The following is a 19368-nucleotide window of genomic DNA, read 5'->3' as shown; positions in this document are numbered from 1 at the left end:
GAATCTTGCTATACTGTTACTACAATATTGCACACATGATGACGAATCTGAGAAGAAAATTTGTACGGATAAAATGCTATACGAATCTCAATGGGCACATAGGCACGACATTTTAAACAAATTCTAGACCACATTTGCATTTTTCTTTTACTGGGAGGTTAGGAATCAACTATATCACAGGCAAAGGAACACCTATGGAAGGTATGCCCAACAGGTTATGGAAATAGCTTATGTTATTTGTCCTTAACAGCTTCAAATGTGGTTTTAGGGAGCTGACTATTCCCATTCTAACTGGCTATGACACTGTAAGAGGGTATTTAGAAGAAAGTGTTTACATTATTAGGCAAACTTGTTTATGAAGGGGAAAAACATCCTAATTACCTGTTTCTCCAGTAGTTGGAACCTTTGGCATTCTTTTCATAGTCCACATCATAGTAAGCCACAAGTAAGTCCTTGCCCTGCATCAAATCTTTATTGTCTTCTGTCATGTGAGGGCAGATACCAAAACTGAAATAAATAATCTCTTGTCAATTCTGGCAGGTTTAGCTATGTTATGGAATCATCACAAAGTAATTGACGACACTTACAAAAGCTTCAAGTTGAGAGAAATTTTCAACATGAAGAAAAGAGTACTGAACAATATACCCTCTAAGAGTTCTAGGACCCATACATTACTGCTTTAATACACACTTCAACTATTACTGTTCAAACCTTTGAATGAGGCTATTTAATCCAAAACATGGGTCTGCTTAATAACTGAGGTAAGCAAACTAAAATGAAGCCAAGAAATCCCAAACAAGGTACTCACATGTTTTCTTGGATAAATTTTTTAATCTTGCCACTGGTCATTTTCTGTTCTACATATGCCACAGTCTTGTCCTCAAACTTGTTCATCAGATGTGAAGGACGAAACAAGGTGATACCCCTTAAAAAGAAGGTATTAGTAGGCAGGCAGCAGAACATTCTTCAGTCTTTTATTTTTTTAAATATATTTAATTGTCAAGTTGGTTTCCATTTAACACCCAGTGCTCATCCCAACAAATCCCCTCCTCCATGCCCATCATCCATTTCCCCCTCTTCCCAACTCCCCCATCAACCCTGAGTTTGTTCTCAGTATTTAAGAGTCTCCTGTGGCTTGCCTTCAATCTTTTATTTAAAACTCAGACCATCTACTCTTGCCACTTTCACTGGCACCATTTAAACATATAAGGACTCTTTTCTGGGACCACAGACTTGGCAACATGACCTCATTAAAGCTAAAGTGCTGACCACCTTAATCTCAAGTGCAATAATTGGGTATAGTTTAATAAACCTCGAGTTTGAAAGTTAGGAGACTCGTTCTAATTCTAGCCCCATTATCAATGAAATCCTTCTGGGCTTCAGCTTTTCCACCAATGCAAAAAGGGATTTAGGGGGGTTAGAGCACAGGGTTAATTTCCAAACCTTTAAAACCAGTGACAGAACCCAACTTACCCCCAAATTCCAAGATGCACAATAAAGCAGAGCTTGCTCTTATTGGAAGGTAACTTGCCCTGCTCTCCCACATAGTAAGAGAATTCTCTCACTAGAGAAAATACCTTTAAGATTCCTTCCAGCTGAAAAATTCTATAGGTAGTTTTACAATGATAGATAATGTTTAGCTTGAGTTCATCCTTGTACTAGACTTCTCTATCCGAATAAACCAAGTTTACCAATTTTTCTCTTGCTGGTACTATTTTGTCCCTCTACATAAGCCAACTTTCCTCACTCCACTGAAAACCTGAAGCAAATTCCTTCTTTAATTTCTAGACTTAGGGGCACCTGGGTGGCTCAGTTGGTTAAGCCTCCGACTTCGGCTCAGGTCAGATCTCACATTCGTGGGTTCGAGCCCCGCGTCAGGCTCTGCGCTGACAGCTAGCTCAGAGCCTGGAGCCTACTTCTGGTTCTGTGTCTCCTTCTCTCTCTGTCCCTCCCCCTCTCATGCTCTGTCTCTCTCTGTATCAAAAATAAATAAAACATTAAAAAATCAATTTCTAGATTTATTCAGCTAAAACTGAACTCCAATTTGTTCTGAGTCACAGGTTTATATCAAGTATCACTTTTCCCAGAAAATACCACTATTTTAACTACTAATCTCTCACCTCTAGATTCTCCTTCATTCATTCCTGCTTCCCACATGCACACACACCCACACAGAATTTTATCACTTGTTTTTGGCTAGGCATCAGCACACTAGAATTTTTTTTTTTTTTTTTTTTTTGAGAGAAAGAGAGAGAGAGAGCTCATGTGAGCGCAGGGGAGGGGCAGAGAGACATGGAGACACAGAATCCAAAGCAGGTTCCAGGCCATGAGCTGTTAGCAGAAAGCCCAATATAAGGCTCAAACTCACGAACTTCAAGATCATGAACTGAGCCTAAGTCAGACACTAAAACTGACTGAGCTACCCAGGCACCCCTAGGAGTCAGCACCTTTAATTCCTTATATCCTACTCTCACTCTTCCAATATTAACCATGGACTTTATGTCAATTAAAACACAATCATTTTATAGAACACAGGGAAACTACACAGCAAAAGGGAACCTAATACAAACATCCTGGGCAAACAAAAATGTGAATAGGGCTGGGGCACCTGAGTGGCTCAGTTGGTTGAGTGTCCGGCTTTGGCTCAGGTCATGATCTCATGGTTCATGGGTTCAGGCCCCGCGTCAGAGCCTGGAGCCTGTCTTTGGATTCTGTGTCTCCCTCTTTCTCTCTGACCCTCCCCTGCTCACGCTCTCTCTCAAAAATAAATAAAAACATTAAAAAAAAATTTTTTAATGTGAAAAGGGCTGATTTGGATTTGTTTGTTTTTTTTATATAGTTACAAACTTCAGAGCAGTTATTTCCAAAAAACCAAAAATCCAACAGGTCCAAATATACTCTTTAATGATGTTATGGTCTTGGTGTACACATGATGACCTTAAGAACCCCCCCTTCATGTAAGGTCTTCTCAATAAGTCTTCTAATCAGAAGCTGATAGGCCACTTTAAAGGCAGCCACCATGAATACATCTAAGGTTAATAGACTGATAGGTGATGACCTTATGAGCCACAGGTAGCTCCACATTCATTTACAGACCTGGTAGGTCTTAATCTACAAGCCAGTCAAGCCTACAACTTTGCATCCAGATTTTCTAGGTTCAGAGCCTAGTTCTGCCATATAAGCACTGTGAAGCTAAAGAAATTAACCTCTTTGAGGGCTTATCTATAAAATGAGGATAATAACAGATCTGTCTCACCAGTTGTTAGGAGGATTAAATGAATTAACAGTAAATGGCACATTGTAAACATGATATATTGTGTTAAATATAAATCAGTAACGCTAGCCCTTGGCACACATTTCTTCTTAGGATGATCTCTTCTTGTCTCATGGTTTCAAGAATTATTTACATGTGCTTGACCCATAAATGTTTATCTCTAGTTCTGAACCTCTCCTGAATTTACTGGATCTTCTGCACCTGGTCATCTCACAAACTTCACACTCGCTATGGCAAAATGAACTCATCATCATTCCCTTTTTATTTATATTTGTTACTCTTCATCTTTTTCCTAGATCAATGACTGTTGTTGGCCCAGTCATCCAAGTCTTTAAAACAGACTCACTCTTGATCTTCCTCTTTTCACACATGGCTAGGGACAAAATCCTATTGTTTATATTTTCTGTACTCTCTCCTTCTTCCTATGCCCCTAATGCTGACTTAATTCAGCCTCTCAGAGATCACCCTTAGTTTAGACTCTGACTCCCTTGCCATTCCTCCCCTTTCAAACCATCATCACATGGGTTCTAGCAACTTTTCTTCTGAAATACAAAATCACATTACTCTCCAGCTGAAAGCCTTTAATGGCTCTTAAATATCTAAAAGATAAAATCAAAATTCTTTTGCATGAACTTGGGGTACCTGGGTGGGCTGAGGCGGGTAACCATCCAACTTTGGCTCAGGTCATGATCTCAATCAAGGTCTGTGGGTGCAAACCCCACATTGGGCTCTGTGCTGATAGCTCAGAGCTTGGAGCCTGGTTCAGATTCTGTGTCTCCCTCTCTCTCTGCTCCTCCCCCACTTGCATTCTGTCTACATAAAATATAAACACTAAAGGAAGTTTTTAAATTATTTGGTATGCCCTTCCAAAGTCTTCTATAATTTGGTTTCTGCTAACCTTTCACCATGACATCATTTACAAACAAGACTCCAGCAGTACTACAGATCTCAACATTCCTAAGTTACTTCATAACCTGGGGCCCTCATTCCTGCAGCTCTCATTTTCTTTTTAAATATGGAACAATTTTTATTCCAACTGCTAAAACCTGCCTGGAAAAACTTATCTTTCAAAACATACCTCAAGAATTATGTCCTCCATAAAGTCTTTTTTTAAGTTTATTCATTCATTCATTCATTCATTTAGAGAGGGAGGAGGAGGGGGGAAGGGAATGGGGGAAGGACAGAGAGAGGGAGAGAGAGAATCCCAAGCAATCTCCATGAAGATCCCAACCCAGGGCTCAATCTCATGAACTGTGAGATCATGACCTGAGCTGAAATCAAGAGTAAGAAGCTTAACCAACTGAGCCACTCAGGTTCCCTTAAGTTTTTTCTGATACTACTCCCCACCACTAAAGAAAAAAAAAATCACTCCCTCTGTTCTTCCCACATGCCCTGAATATATGTCTATCATAACACCTGTAACGCTCACCTGACACTTACATTTTTTTAGCATATTGACAGTCTCCCTCTACCAGATGCACCTCAAAGGCAGTAAGAATTTCTAACAGTTAGCTTATGCCTAGCAAGTGTTCAGGAAATCTTTTGGGCCTAAAAATCCCCAGTTCACACAATTAGTATTCGGTCCAGAAATCTTACAAAGTGGTCAACTCAGTCACTTACTCTCCATTGTCATCATATTTGTTCACAAGAGACTCCACATTGGTGTGTGCAAATCGGTAGTTATCCCTCAAGTTGCTGGCTGCTTTCAGAAACTCAGAGTGAGCATCACTGAATAAATCTTTGAAAAAACCTGTTCAAAAATGTCAAACACAAGGAAGAAACAGTGTTGAAATATATTCAAACTTTAAAATAATTTTCTATTTTCAAAGCCTTCATTCTATTTACAGAGAAGCAAAGTGAGATAGATAAGAGAACTGGGTCTGCTTTGCCATGACTACCTAGGATATTTGACACAATAACTTAGGATGAGAATTTTCCCTCTATCCTTTAAAAAAAAAAATTTGTCCAAGGGAGTCAAGTGAGAGAATTTGTCAGGGCTCAAATCTTTTTTTGTTTTTTAAAATTTATTTATTTTTGAGAGAGAGACAGAGACAGAGCACAAGCAGAGGAGGGGAAGAGAGAGAGGGAGACACAGAATCTGAAGCAAGCTGCAGGCTCTGAGCCATCAGCACAGAGCAGGGCTCAAACCCACAAACCGTGGTATCATGACCTGAGCTGAAGTCGGATGCGTAACAAAGAGCCTGAGCCACCCAGGAACCCCATGTCAGGGTTCAAGTCTTAATTCTAGTTTTTCACAAATAAATGTGGGCAAATTGCTTAACTTCGTAGAGTTTCAGGGACCATTTTAGGGGTCAGAAGGATCAAATAAGACAATATGTCAAAATAATCCATAAATTACTTCCCTTTATTTTTTCTGATTTGTCTTTAGAACTTCAAGTCTAGAAAAGTGACTGAAACATAGGAGTCTCTTTTTGTTTTTTTTTTTTTAACGTTTTTATTTTAATTTTTGAGAGAGACAGAGCATGAGCAGGAGAGGGGCAAAGACAGAGGGAGACACAGAATCCAAACAGAGCCCAATACAGGGCTTGAACCCATGAATGTAAGATCATGATCTGTACTGAAGTCAGACACTCAACCGACTGAGCCACCCAGGCACACCATGAAACCTTCCTGTTCTTAAGCGTCTGCTTATAGTTAACTCTTTGAAAATATACAGAATCAGTAAAATCCAGATGGTAAGAAGTAGCTTTTAATCAAATTTAAATTATAAACCATCTTCTACTGGCAGAGAGTTTTAATAACAAGAGAAGCACAAACATAGTTACATGTTTAAATTCATTTTTTAAGTCAAATGTATTACACATTAATTTAAAACAAAACAAAGAACACTCCAGATGTAAAATGTGTTTAGCTGGTTCAAGTTGTTTTAAAGATAAAATGAGATACTGCAACACCTGAAAAAGCAAAGGTTGCTGTATAAATGTACACAAACCCTAGCAATTTAATCTCAAGAACTAAATCCCCTACTCCTGTGAAAACAGCAGACACAGGTTTAGTATTTACTAGTATGCTCCCACCTTAAAACATTATTTTCAATCTTAACTCCCCTATTGAGTTAAATCTCAGAGTTTGACATGTGATTGAAAAAGCTGTTTTCCTATTTTGGGTTTTAAATTGAAGTTAATCTTTATTTGTAAGAACACAAAGCCACTCAAATAAAACCAATTTTTTCCACATTATAGTAATGCTGACCTAAATCTATGAAGTGTTTTTTCAACTGCCTCCAAGGTTTCCTAAACTGTCTTAACTTTGTCATTTTCTCAGATATTAGAGGGTTTTTGAAACAGTTGATTTTGTTGTATAATCAAATATTTGCTACTTACCCACCACAGAAGCATCTTTGTCACTAATGAACTTCTCAAATTCTTCCTCGGTCCTGAGAGGAACAGAGGCTGGTCCAGCCTGCTTCTTCAGGTGGCTGACAATTCCATCTTAAAAGATAAGATGAAAGATTATAGCAACACAAATTTCTTATTTTTGAGAAGGCAATCATTCACATACTCGAAGTTCAAAAAGTGGGCGCCTGGCTCAGACGGAGGAGCATGCGATTCTTGACCTCAGGGTTCTAAGTTCCAGTCAAGTTGGGTGTGGAGATTACTTAAACACTTGATCTTAGCCAAAAGGCTGAAAAGCAATGGAGAGTAATTAAAAATAAACTCTTGGGGCACCTGAGTCGCTCAGTTGAGCGTCCATCTTCGGCTCAGATCATCTCATGGTTCATGAGCTGGAGCCCCACATTGGGCTAGCTGCTGTCACTGCCAAGCCCACTTTGGATTCTCTGTCCCCCCACCCCCTACCCTGCTTGAACTCTCTCTCCCAAAAAGTAAGTAAAACATTCAAAAAATAAATTTTAAAAAATTTAATAAAAAAACAAATTCTTTAAAAGAAAAAGTTCAAAAGGATACACAATGAAAAGTTTTATTCCTTCTTTGTCTTTAGTTACCCAGTTTCCTCCCTATAAGATATTTCAGTTTTTGTCTACATATTATGCATAAACAAACATATTATGCATAAACAAGCAATTATGTATTTATTTTTTCTTTCTTTTCTCCCCAAATGGCAGCATATATATATGCTCTTCTGTATTTTCTTTTTGTCACTTAAGATAATTTAGAGATAATTTATACCAATATACACAAAGAGGTACTTCAGTCTTTTTTATAACTATGTAGTGTTTCACTGCATGGATGTACCATAATGTATTTTATCAGACACAAATGATGGACATTTTGGTTTCCAATTTCTTGCTGTTATAAATGATCCTACAATAAATAATCTTGTACTAATATCATTTACACATGATTGAAAAAAATCTGTAGGTTAAATTTCTAGAAGCAGATTCACTGGATCAGAGTACATGAATTTATAATGGTTAAACTATCCCTCAAAGAGATTGCACTTATTTATACCCCTACCCAGGATGTATATACTGAATATATGTAAAGTGTTTTATAACAGTACAAATTAATATTGCCTTCACTGATGTTACTCTCTCTGCCTAGAACAAACTTTCCCCAGATCCTCCTGGCTCCCTTTCTCACCTCCTTTAGGTCTTTACTCAAATGCCATCTTCTCAGTGATGCTCTCCCTGATCATCCCATTGTGAACTAAAACTTATTCAGTCTCCAAAACTCATAAATTCCCGTCCCCCACTTTATATTTCTCTATAGCACTTTTTACCCATCTAATTAATACTCTGTCCTTATTATTTTCATCTATTCCCTCCCCCCTACAAAGTAAATTCCAAATGCATAAGGATTTTTGTCTGTTTTGCTCAGAGATATATACCTAGGTCTAGAATAACTTAACATATACATCTGAAAAAAAAAAAACCATATACATCTGAGAAACATCCACTTTGCAAATAAATTAAATAAGCAAATATCCCTTATTCTCAAGTACCAGAGTCACTTGTAGCCTTACATTTTAAAGGCAGAAAAATGCAAAAAAAAAAAAAAAAAAAAAAGGAAAGAAAACAAAACAAAACAAAAACCAAGCAGAAAATGCAGTGACTTGGCTAGCCTATTTAAGGCTTTAACTATATATAGGTGAAATTATGCCATGTCCACCTACATCACACTTGCCTACTGAGGTGAAATGGGCTAGATAAGTAAAACAGTTTAGAAAACACAAAAAATAGCTTATCCCTTAAGCCTAGTTGACATACCAACTCTCTTTTCTTCTGGGGTCCACTAAAACTATTCACAGGCTCAAAATGCCAGGAGAACAAACAGGCAATGCTCCTCCTCCGAAATATTCTACCTCTTGCACCCGCTTTCTCTTCTAAGTACTCTACTGATTTGTTAACTGGCTGAGACACAGTACTGTTTAACTCTTTCAATACAAAATAGTCTCTAGTTTTTCTAATGTTTTTCCTTTCTCTTTCCAGCCAGGGACTTTTTTTCCCTTTTAAATGTTTTCCTCAACTCCTCACATAGGAGGGGTTGCATCATCAGATTAATTGAAATTGGATATATTTGGGGCGCCTGGGTGGCTCAGTCGGCTAAGCCTCTGACTTTGGCTTAGGTCATGATCTCACGTTCGTGGGTTTGAGCCCCACATCAGGCTCTGTGCTGACAGCTCAGAGCCTGGAGCCTGCTTCTGATTCTGTGTCTCCCTCTCTCTATCTCTCTGCCCCTCCCCCGCTCATGCTCTGTCTCTCTCTGTCTCAAAAATAAATAAAAACATTAAAAAAAAAGAAATTGGATATATTTATTTAGTCTTCAAGAGGATCATTATTTCTACATAATGATATAAATTATAAAGAACTTTAACCTGGGGCTATGATGAGATGTGTTACTTTTCTCCCTAAGAATTTAAAATTCTCTGGAAGGTAAAATGGGAGTGTGGAGCAACCACTTTAAGCAGGAGGGCAAAAAGCACAATTCCTCCAGGAGTACATGAACAAAATATATATTATTTTATATATTTTGTATATTCTAAGTAGCCAAACATCTGAACCTTATAGTCAGATACTGAGAAATTCTCAAATTTAAGAAATCTAGGTTATAGCACAAGTGAGAATACATGACCAGTGGCAGTTTAATATGGTTCATCTATAATTAGGTTAAGACCTGTTCAAGTTCAGAAAAATATTTCAGTAATTCTAACTGCTAATTCTACCCTAAATTAAATGAGTAAAATCTAAATAGTAACATGGATTCTTTGTTAATACTTTTAACTCAGGAAAAAATTTTGCTTCCTTCTGTGCTTAGACATATCAAATGTGAAGTGTTGGTTAAATGATCTCAGTTGAGCTGAAATATTTGTTTATGCATTCAACAAAGAGTTATTCAGTATCTACTAGATGTGAAGAATCTAGGTGCTGAAGACAACAGTAGTAAATTGACAGGGTCTCTGTTTTCTTAGAGCATACAGTGTAAGTAAATCTCCAAGTAAACCCTCAAATAATAAATAAAATCTCCAAATAAGTAAACAATTAAAAACTCATATAATAACCTGCACTATCGAGAGAATTAAGAGGGTGATGTGTTAAGAAAATGACAGGGTGACTACCTTAGGTCTGGTAGCCTGGGAAAGCCTCTGGGAGGTGAAATTTAAGCCATGATCTGCCTGACAAAAAGGAGCAAGCCATGCAAACCTAGGGGAAGATCATCTTGGGCTGTGAATAGAACCAGGGCAAAGGTCCTAAGGTGAGACAATCTTGAGAAGATAGGAGAGTTAGGTGGCAGCCATATAATGTAGAGCTTTGTTTATGAGTAACAATCAGGTATACTGATGACATTCCACCTCCCCAAAATACCCAACTGACCCCTTTTTTTCTCTTAGCTTTCCAACATGAAAAGGGAAAATATGCATGGTTATTTGGTAGACTGAAGACAGAGCTGTCCAAAATATTTTTTCCCATCAATCATAGGCCCTATAGGACCTAGTCCCTATTTTTCAAACTTAATTTGTCATCCGTGCTAATTATACTCTAGCCACATGGTCTTTCTGTCCCTTGAAAACATCAAGCTCTGTTATACCTTAGGGCCTTTTTGTACACCTTAGAGTCTTTCCCTTTGCTTGGACGGCTCTGGCCCAGATCTCAAGGTTAGCTCATTCCTATCATTCAGGTCTCAGCTAAAGATTACAGCCCTGATAACTGTGATGATGTGGTATTCCCAAACCCAATCACTATCATATCATATGGTTTTATTTTTTTTCTTTTTTTTGATGGGGAAGGGGGGAGAAAGCAGGTGCGTGTGTGAGTGGGGGAGGGGCAGAGAGAGGGGAACAGAGGATCCAAAGCAGGGTCTGTGCTGACAGCAGAGAGCCCGATATGGGGCTACAATTCATGAACCATGATCATGACCTGAGCCAAAGTTGGACACTTAACCAACTGGGTCACCCAGGCGCCCCTAATTTCCCCTTTTAACGGTTTTATCACTAACTGAATTGATCATATCCATATATATTGGCATTAAATAATTTTTCATTGTGATAAAATATACATAATACTTTTAATTTTTTTTGAAAGAAAGTGTGCGGGTGAGCGGGGGAGGAGCAAGAAAGAGAGAGAGAGATAATCTCCACATTGAGCACAGAGCCCGACGTGGAGCTCAATCCATGAACCTGGGCCTATGACCTGAGCCAAATTCAAGAGTCAGATGCTTAACCAACTGAGCCACCCAGGTGCCCCATCTTAACCATTTTTAAGGGTATAGTTCTGTGGCATTAAGTACATTCACATTGTTGCATAACCATTCTCTACTATTCTTGTTATCTTGCAAAAGTAAAACTCTACCCATTAAAAAATAAAAACCTCCATTTTCTTTACCCCATTGTCCTTGAGAACCACCATTCTACTTTCTGTCTCTATGAATTTTACTATACTAGGAACTCCTTTAAGTTGGCATGTCATGGTATTTTTTCTGTGTATGATTGGTTTACCTCACCAAGCATAATGTGTTCAAGGTTCATCCATGTTATAGCACATGTCAGAACTTCATTTCCTGAGGCTGAATAATATTCCATTATATTATATATGTTTATATATAATTATTAGTAACATGCCACATTTTTTAGGTCCAGTCATCCACTGATGCAACACTTGGGTTGCTTCCATCTTTTGGCTATTATAAATAATGCAGCTATAAACATGGGTGTACATATTTATCTTCAAGACTCTGCTCTTAATTCTTTTGGGTATATATCGAGAGGTAGAATTGCTAGATTATACAGTAATTCTACTGTTTTCAGGAATTTTCATATTGTTTTCCATAGTGGCTATAGCATTTTACATTCACACTAACCAGTACACAATGGTTCTAGTATCTCTGCATCTTCATCGACACTTGTTATTTTCTGGTGCGTGTGTGTGTGTTTGATAGAAGCCACCATAATGGATGTGAAGTAATTTTCTCTATATATTTTTAAACTTGTTTGTTGCCCTCTTCTCTTCATTTCCGAGAATGTAAGCACCGTTAGAGTAGGAACTTTATATGTTTTATTTAACAATAAATACAGAGCACCTAGTATATCTAGAATATCTGGCACAGAGTAAGTATTCAATAAACATGTCAAATGAAAAAATGCATAGCAGACCTTATAACTCAAGTTCAAATATTTTCTATATTACTTACATAATCTATTTACTTAGAGAAGTCTTTTTTAGATACCAAACTGACCTCCTACAGGAGGATTTTTTTAAGACAGAAAGTTATGTTGTATAGAAAAATGTCATGTTGGGGTGCCTGGGTGGCTCAGTTGGTTGAGCCTCCGGCTTTGGCTCAGGTCAGATCTCACGTTCGTGGGTTCGAGCCCCGCGTCAGGCTCAGAGCCTGGAGCCTACTTTCAGTTCTGCGTCTCCCTCTCTCTGCCCCTCCCCCTCTCATGCTCTGTCTCTCTCTGTATCAAAAATAAATAAAACATTTAAAAAAAAAAAAAGAAAAAAGAAAAATGCCATGTTCCCACTACAAAAAAACAGGGCAATTAACAAATTCAGTTTCCAGAAAGTAATCCAAAATTCTTACCGGCAGTCCTGGGCCCATCATAAGCACCAGCTTCTTCACCATCTCTAAATATCTTCAAGGTTGGATATCCACTGACTCCATACTTATTACAGGTATTCGTGTTGGCAGTACAATCGACCTAAAGATTAAAACACACAAACCATCTGTTACCGAGATGCCTGTTGCAGGCTCCTCCTATATCCCCCAAATACTAAGACTGGTCAAATCATAAAAGGATCAAGCAATTCTTTGCACACATGCCACAGAGTATTAGATTTTAAAGACAGACTGGTGCTGGGCTAGCTGTATCAGAATCACTCAAATAATTCATTAAAATTTAGATTGCTGGACCTCCTCCAAAATGCAGAAATGACTATTTAAAATCTGACTTTGAAGTCTCTATTGTTTAAAGCAGTGGTCTTGGCCTTTTTTCTGCCTTAGAGGGGGGACACCTGGGTGGCTTAAGTTAGTTGAACGTCCAACTTCAGCTTAAGTCATGGTCCTGTGACTCGTGATTTCAAGTCCCACATCAGGCTTACTGCTATCAGTGCAAAGCCCACTTCAGATCCTCTGTCCCTCTCCTGATTGCACTCCCTCAAAAGTAAGTAAACATTAAAAGAAAACAACTCCTATCTATTTAGCTACTTACCCCAAAGTAGGTAGTGCTAAAGGCACTTTGCATATGTTATTTCATTCATTCTTCACGAGATCTGACGTATGGTCCCAATGACACAAATTGAGGTTTAGAAAGTAATGCGTCCATAGTAACACAGGCTATAGCCACACAAAGCAGGAATTAAATAATGACTGAACCTTTTTATCCTCCTATGGCAAATCGCCATAGAAATATCAGGAACAAAAGCAATTTCCAAAAACAGTCATATATATATATGTAGGAACTATTTATTTGAGGCTGGCCAAGATGTGAGCTTTTATACTGGAACAACTATGGGCTTATTATAATAATGGCCAAGCTCTAGAAGCATTACTTTGATTGTAAAAGCAAATACCAAGTTTATAGCTGACCAGTTAGTTACACACTCACAGCACCCTATTATTTTCCTATTCCAATCACTGTGAATATAAGGTAGTTTATGGAATTCATTTATTCAATAACTTTCCTGCAACCTTAACTACTATACTTTTACTTTCTATACTTGTCCCTTAATTCTTATTTATCATATACTTTACTTCTTTCTTATGCCAGTAATTCCCTTAGTTTCACTACTTTTCATCTTTTGAAACCATAATTAATAGTTGTGTATTTAGCCAAAACTAGTGTTCTCTCTTCTTAGCATCATAAGAGTAGAGAAAATGAATGTTAGTTTTACAAACTACTATTTAAAATAATTGATTTTCTTTAATGATGAATCTGTCTGTACTTACCTTTGCTAATGGGACTATTCCTTTTAACCTGGTTGCTGCAGCTTCATACTCAGGGGCAAGCCTCTTGCAGTGTCCACACCTATTAAAAAAAAAAAAAAAGCCAAATTCTTAGTTTAATCCTTCAAGATAGTCAACACTTCTCTAGGAAGAATCTCAAACTATAGTATGACTTTTGAACTAGCAGCTGCTTCCAAAAGCAAAAACATCACCTGAACAGCATTCATTACTGATAAAGTAACCAGAGCTCTCTGAAGGTAAAGGTACTGTCCCTAACCTTAGGTTGACTCTACAGGACTAGCTCAGTTCAGAGCGGCGTTCTGTTTTCTTCTCAATTAAAAGTATATGAGGGGCGCCTGGGTGGCTCAGTTAAGTGTCCACCTCTTTATTCTGGCTCAGGTCATGATCCCAGGGTCATGGGATTGAGCCCTGCACTGGAGCCTGCTTGCCTGCTTAAGATTCTCTCTCTCTTGCCCTCTGTCCATCTCCCGTTCCTGTGTACTCTCTCTTAAAAAGAAAAATGAGCCCTGAAAACTATAGTCAGAATTATAACCCACATTAAAGAGAGGAAGGAAGAGCTCAAGCCTTTCGGGCCAATTAATGAGGATAGGATGAAGAGCAAGACATAAGCAATTCCATCCCTGGTAGCATTTCCCAAAGGGAGGTACTTTTTTTTCCCCTTGGGAAACCAGCACTATGGTTCTTAAAAATAGTGACTGAAACCTTATATATAAGGTCCAAGTATGGTATTAACTCTTTAAGAATCACCAAATACTTTTTTCTCCATTCCTTCAATAGGAATCCATTTGTCCAGAAACCCAGTTTGAAGGCATAGCAGAATGAGGCCCAAAAGGCACTCATTTGTTTTAAACAGACACTTTTAGCAGCTGTTGGAGTGTCTTTTTCTTATCAACTACGTTTCAACACAGCATTAGAATGACATATTTAAGATGGCAAGCCTGATTTTTACAGCTACACAATTCACCTGGATGTAATAACTGATGAGGATAAAACACTGTCAAAATATTTTCCTAGAGGGCCACCAGAAACACCTGCTCCTAGGCCTGGGAAGTCCTAACAGTGCCATAGGCACACTGCATATGCAAAGAGGGTAGGGGCAGATGTTTCTTATCAGTGTATAGCTAGCACCAGCTATAAATCATCTCTTCAAAACCCAATAGGTTGCAGAGGCACCACTGTGAGAAGGTACAGTAGTTCTGAACCTCCACATAGAGAGCAGAAACAGAATTAGAAAACAGAAGTAAGGAAACATGGAAAAAACTTAACCTGATAGATTTCATAGCCAATACTCTCAAAATTTATTTTATTAAGTGATGGATAAATAACTTGGAAGCATTCTGCCCCTAAAACTTGTTTAAAACAAAGGACTACAAAAGCTTACATTCTTCAAGGTCTTTAGGAGTTCTATTCAAAAATAATCATTAGAAAACTTAAATGAAAGAATGGTGATATACAAAAAAATGTGAAAACATCTGGGTGGCTCAGTCAGTTAAGAATCTGAGTTTGGCTCAGGTCACGATCTCACAGTTAATGGATTCAAACCCCGCAATGTGCACTGCACCAGCAGTGTAGAGCCTGCTTGGGATTCTCTCTCCTCTTGCTCTTAAAAATAAATAAACTTAAAGAAAACAAACGAAAAAAAGACTGTAATATTAGATGTTGTTTAGTATCATACATATTTACTAAAAGTATAAAAAGATGATAAACACCAAATTCAGGACAGGGGAGTACATAAGATGGGGAAGGGATGTACTGGAGCCTTTGACTATATTGGCTTTAATTTTTAGACTGAGTGGTGAATAAATAGTATTCCCTGTATTTCATGTATTTCCTGTATCTGAAATTGGAATGTGCCCTGCAATCATTGTCATAATTTCAATGGTAGCACTTCCTTCTTTGTGAGACACAAAATACGGACTCTTCTCAAAATCAGTGGTGTCTTAGAGGTCTCTGAAATATGGTATTACTCATTACATTTTCTGTATTCCTTTTATATTACATAATAAATTAACAATTCATGTACTTGGGTTGTAACGAAAACATACAAATTCTAACTAATTTAATAACCAATTTATCTGAGAAATTCAGGCTTTTAGGAATACAATAAGGGTTACAAGAAAAAAAAATTGTTAAAGAAAGCAAGAATTGGATCTGGGCCTTTAAACATTTAAGGCTTCAGCCAAGACCTGTATTTCAGATAAGGGCAAAAGTAGAGCAAAGGTAAAATTACTAGTGAAAATGATACATTTAGAGAAATGTGAAGGGTCTTTGGTTGTTGTTAAGAGATAATGTGTTACGTGTATTAAGAATACATCAGTCAGCAATATATAGAATAAGAAGGGAAAAGAAAATAAAAGCCACCTAGAAGATAGATAATATATTTCACATGGCAGATACTGAAAGCTTGGATCAGAGTGGCAGCAATGAGAGTAAAAAAGAAACAGAACAGAAATTTCTATTGAATATGCAATTATCAAGAAGGCTGAGGCAATAGATTTAAAAAGTTTCACCTCAACTATCCGAAAACATGTGAAGAGAAAAAATAGTATAAAATAATTAGACCAGACCACTGGGTCTCAACACAGATGCATATAAAAATATCCACGGAGAGCACATTAGAAAAAGAAAAATTGGATGGCTGGGCCCACCCTGGGACTCAACTGAAGAGATTCCTCCAGGAATCCGGGAGGGAACCAAGGGTATGAGGAGATATGTTAAGTGGCAAGGCTGCAAATGAAACCCACTGCCCTTAGCACTGGCTGCATCTATAAGGTCATCAAATGCCCCAAGTAAGGACCTGTTTAACGAGTTCCAAAAAGACTGGAGGAGACTACCTTCTTCAAATTCACTAGGAATGGAACTGAGGTGGAATCTGAAGGCAAACATCAAGATTAACCACTACTACTTTCACCCATCCCTGGACAACATTAACACACAAACAGTTTCATCACTTTCAGGGATGTTATCTAGCTGTTAATAATAACTCCCAACATATATTCACTCAACAATCATTACTTCATTTGACAAATGTCTGACACAAAAACTGATATAGTCTTTTCCTTATAGGAACACCCTTAATGGCAGGGGTGATAGTATTATTAGGTCCCAACAGAGAGGCAGAAACAACAAGTTAGTTGTTCAAGGAAAAAGTAATTATTGAGCTAAATCTTGTTGAAAAGACCAACTTGGGGTAGGAGGGTATACCAGGAATTCCAAGTAAAGGAATCAGCATGTATAAAAAAAATATTCCATTTTATGCTATCCATACAGTCTTTTTCTATATGTACTCCAGAAACACTGTGTATCAAATGTCATTGAATGCTATCATCCTAGAGAGCAGGGCACAAATCTACAATAAAAGTAGATGTTGAGGACTTAAAACTTACTTAATGCTGATCAATAAGTTTTCAGAAATCATCAATAAATTTTCAGATATCACCACATTTAAATAGTGCTGTGTATTTCCCTAGAGAAATTCGGATACTCCCATTCTTACAAACTACAGATGATTAACTCCATAATGGAAATATCAGTCTACAAAGTCAACTGCAAAGAAATCTTTCACTACAAAATGAAAGTGCAAAAAATACCCATAAACAAAGGAGATGAAGAACTTGCTTAAAATAGGTCAAATTACTTTCAATAAGCATTCTTTAACTGTTCTTATCTAACTTGTAAGGTAGTTCTCTTTATCTGTATACAGGAATACAGCAGTCAGAAAATATTTCCAGCTGAAGTATTAATAAATAAAAAGCTGAATGTGAAGAAATAAGGACATGATCAACAGGAGACTTCTTGATTCCAAATTAAGTCATTCAGAAAACTGATCCTTCCTGCCGGCATTGTGGAGGATGACCTTACCTTCTAGACCAATTAAAAGCAGACACAACAGCAGAGATCCACCCAATTTTTGGGATAGATTAGTCCACAGGATATGCAACTTTTAGGGAAAAGGATGTAACAATTTAAATTAGGAAAGAACACCTTCAATCCAACAACAAAAAATCTGCTTTAAACTAATAGTCTAATCACCCACCAATCTGCAGGAATTCACTCTACATAGACTCCTGTAGTCACAAAAGCACCACCCAGTTTTGATTACAAGCCCACCCTGCCACTCTAGATAGTTACACCTCTTCAAAGTCAGCAGCATGGTTATATGAGTGTGAAGAGTTGTTTCTAAAAGAAAATGTAACTTCTGCAGATGTATAAAGGCCACCTATAATTGGTAATCAGCACTACCCGTTAACCACAGGGATGCCATGGACACAAAATCTGTTGCCTCTAACGCATTTTTCTGGTTCAGGTGGTCTTCGTTACAGAACTTCTAGTATTACCCCTTGGAAGTCAGCTGAGTCCTTGCTGAGTGAAGAGGAGAGTGAGAAGTTACACAGCAACTTTGTTTTACTGATACTTTTGAATACAATTCATTCTTAACTAAAGATGTTGCTGCAGGAGAAGAAAAAAACCTGTACTTAGGATGGATATATTGAGGCATCCCAAGTTTTAAACTAATCATGGCTCTCTGTGGGAAAGATTTGGGAGTCTAAAACAAAAACATGCCGTCTACTTGGTCAGAAATCCTATTCGGTGTCTCCCTCCACTCCCAACTTTGAGTTAGTTGTTGCCTAAGGAATTTACACCTTTGTTCAGTCTATCACCCTCAAGTGGACTATTTCTCCCCACACTGGATACTTTCTCACTGGAGTCTTTTAGGGAATTTTTCAGAAATTATAATTAAAATTGACACTTCAGGCAGATTCTGATGAAATGATTCTTTTTACCTACTTTTTTTTTTGACGGCATTCTGCTGGTGCTGAAATGTGATCAGCTTAATTAAGAAAGTGTGTATCATGCGATCGGACAAAATCATCGCTTGCCTCAAAAAAGCACTTATGACCATTCTGCGGCCACTGAGTGACCTTGGCTAGAAACCAATGGCTGCGGGGCGTGGGACAAGAAGAAAGGAAGTAGTCTGGGGGCCCAGGGCCTCTGCACTTGGTGAAACGTTCGCTTCCAGGGTAAGGCCTTGGGACGCCTCGTTTGTAGGACGGAGAGTATTAATACTGACTCACCCAGAAACTGCAAAGATACCAGTCTAAGCGGGGGTAAGGGGTGGTTAAACCTTCTGCAAATAGTAAGTGCCGCAAGAGCACCGAGGTAAAAATGCGGCCCTGCGTGAGTGGGGCCTTCGGGTTTCCTTCCCGGATCTTGCTCCCTGGCAATCAACGCCGACTTCTCTTCTCTTGGCTAGGAAGCTCGGCTCCCGGGGGAGGGAAATTTGCCGGCTGCAGCGAGGCCTGCTGGAAAGGTGGAGGGGGCCGGCGCTGCGTAGGCCCAACCGTTCCCGCGCCTTCGCCCCCGGCCCAGCCCGGCTCTCCCACCCTCCCACGCCCCGGCTTAGAGGCCTCACCAAGGGGCGAAGAACTCGACGAGCATGAGGCCCGCAGAGCCCGTGTCCGAGATGCGACTCTCGAAGTTGTCGTCAGTGAGTTCCAGCACGTCTGAGGCGGCGGCGAGTCGGGCCGCGGCGAAAAGCAGCGCCACGCCCGGAAACAGGGCTCGACAGCGGGGGCGCATGGCGACAAGGTGAGGTTGGGGGCGGCCGGGAGGGTCGGGGCTCGGCGGGGACTGCGGAGGCCGGCCGCGACCACGCACCCTCTGCTAGCTCTCGCGCGTCTGGCCCAGGCGGACCTGCAGCCGGAGGTTCCAACC

At 38.8% G+C, this 19368-nt stretch overlaps 1 protein-coding gene across 1 annotated transcript in view; it reads right to left on the bottom strand.

Moving 5' to 3' along the window:
* Window positions 1-19368, bottom strand: part of PDIA3 (protein disulfide isomerase family A member 3) — a 23303-nt gene extending 3935 nt beyond the window's left edge. The window contains exons 1-7 of the mRNA XM_029952751.1: window positions 19067-19368; window positions 13636-13714; window positions 12271-12388; window positions 6619-6726; window positions 4895-5024; window positions 809-925; window positions 382-507 (exon numbers count right to left, since the gene is read on the bottom strand). Of these exons, the coding sequence (XP_029808611.1) occupies window positions 382-507; window positions 809-925; window positions 4895-5024; window positions 6619-6726; window positions 12271-12388; window positions 13636-13714; window positions 19067-19233 (845 nt within the window). The 5' untranslated portion in view covers window positions 19234-19368. The remainder of the gene's footprint in view (window positions 1-381; window positions 508-808; window positions 926-4894; window positions 5025-6618; window positions 6727-12270; window positions 12389-13635; window positions 13715-19066) is intronic.

The sequence above is a fragment of the Suricata suricatta genome, chromosome 9, assembly GCF_006229205.1.
Source record: "Suricata suricatta isolate VVHF042 chromosome 9, meerkat_22Aug2017_6uvM2_HiC, whole genome shotgun sequence".
Lineage (NCBI taxonomy): Eukaryota > Metazoa > Chordata > Mammalia > Carnivora > Herpestidae > Suricata > Suricata suricatta.
The sequence above is the reverse complement of the archived record's forward strand: the minus strand, read 5'-3'. Positions and strand labels throughout refer to the sequence as shown.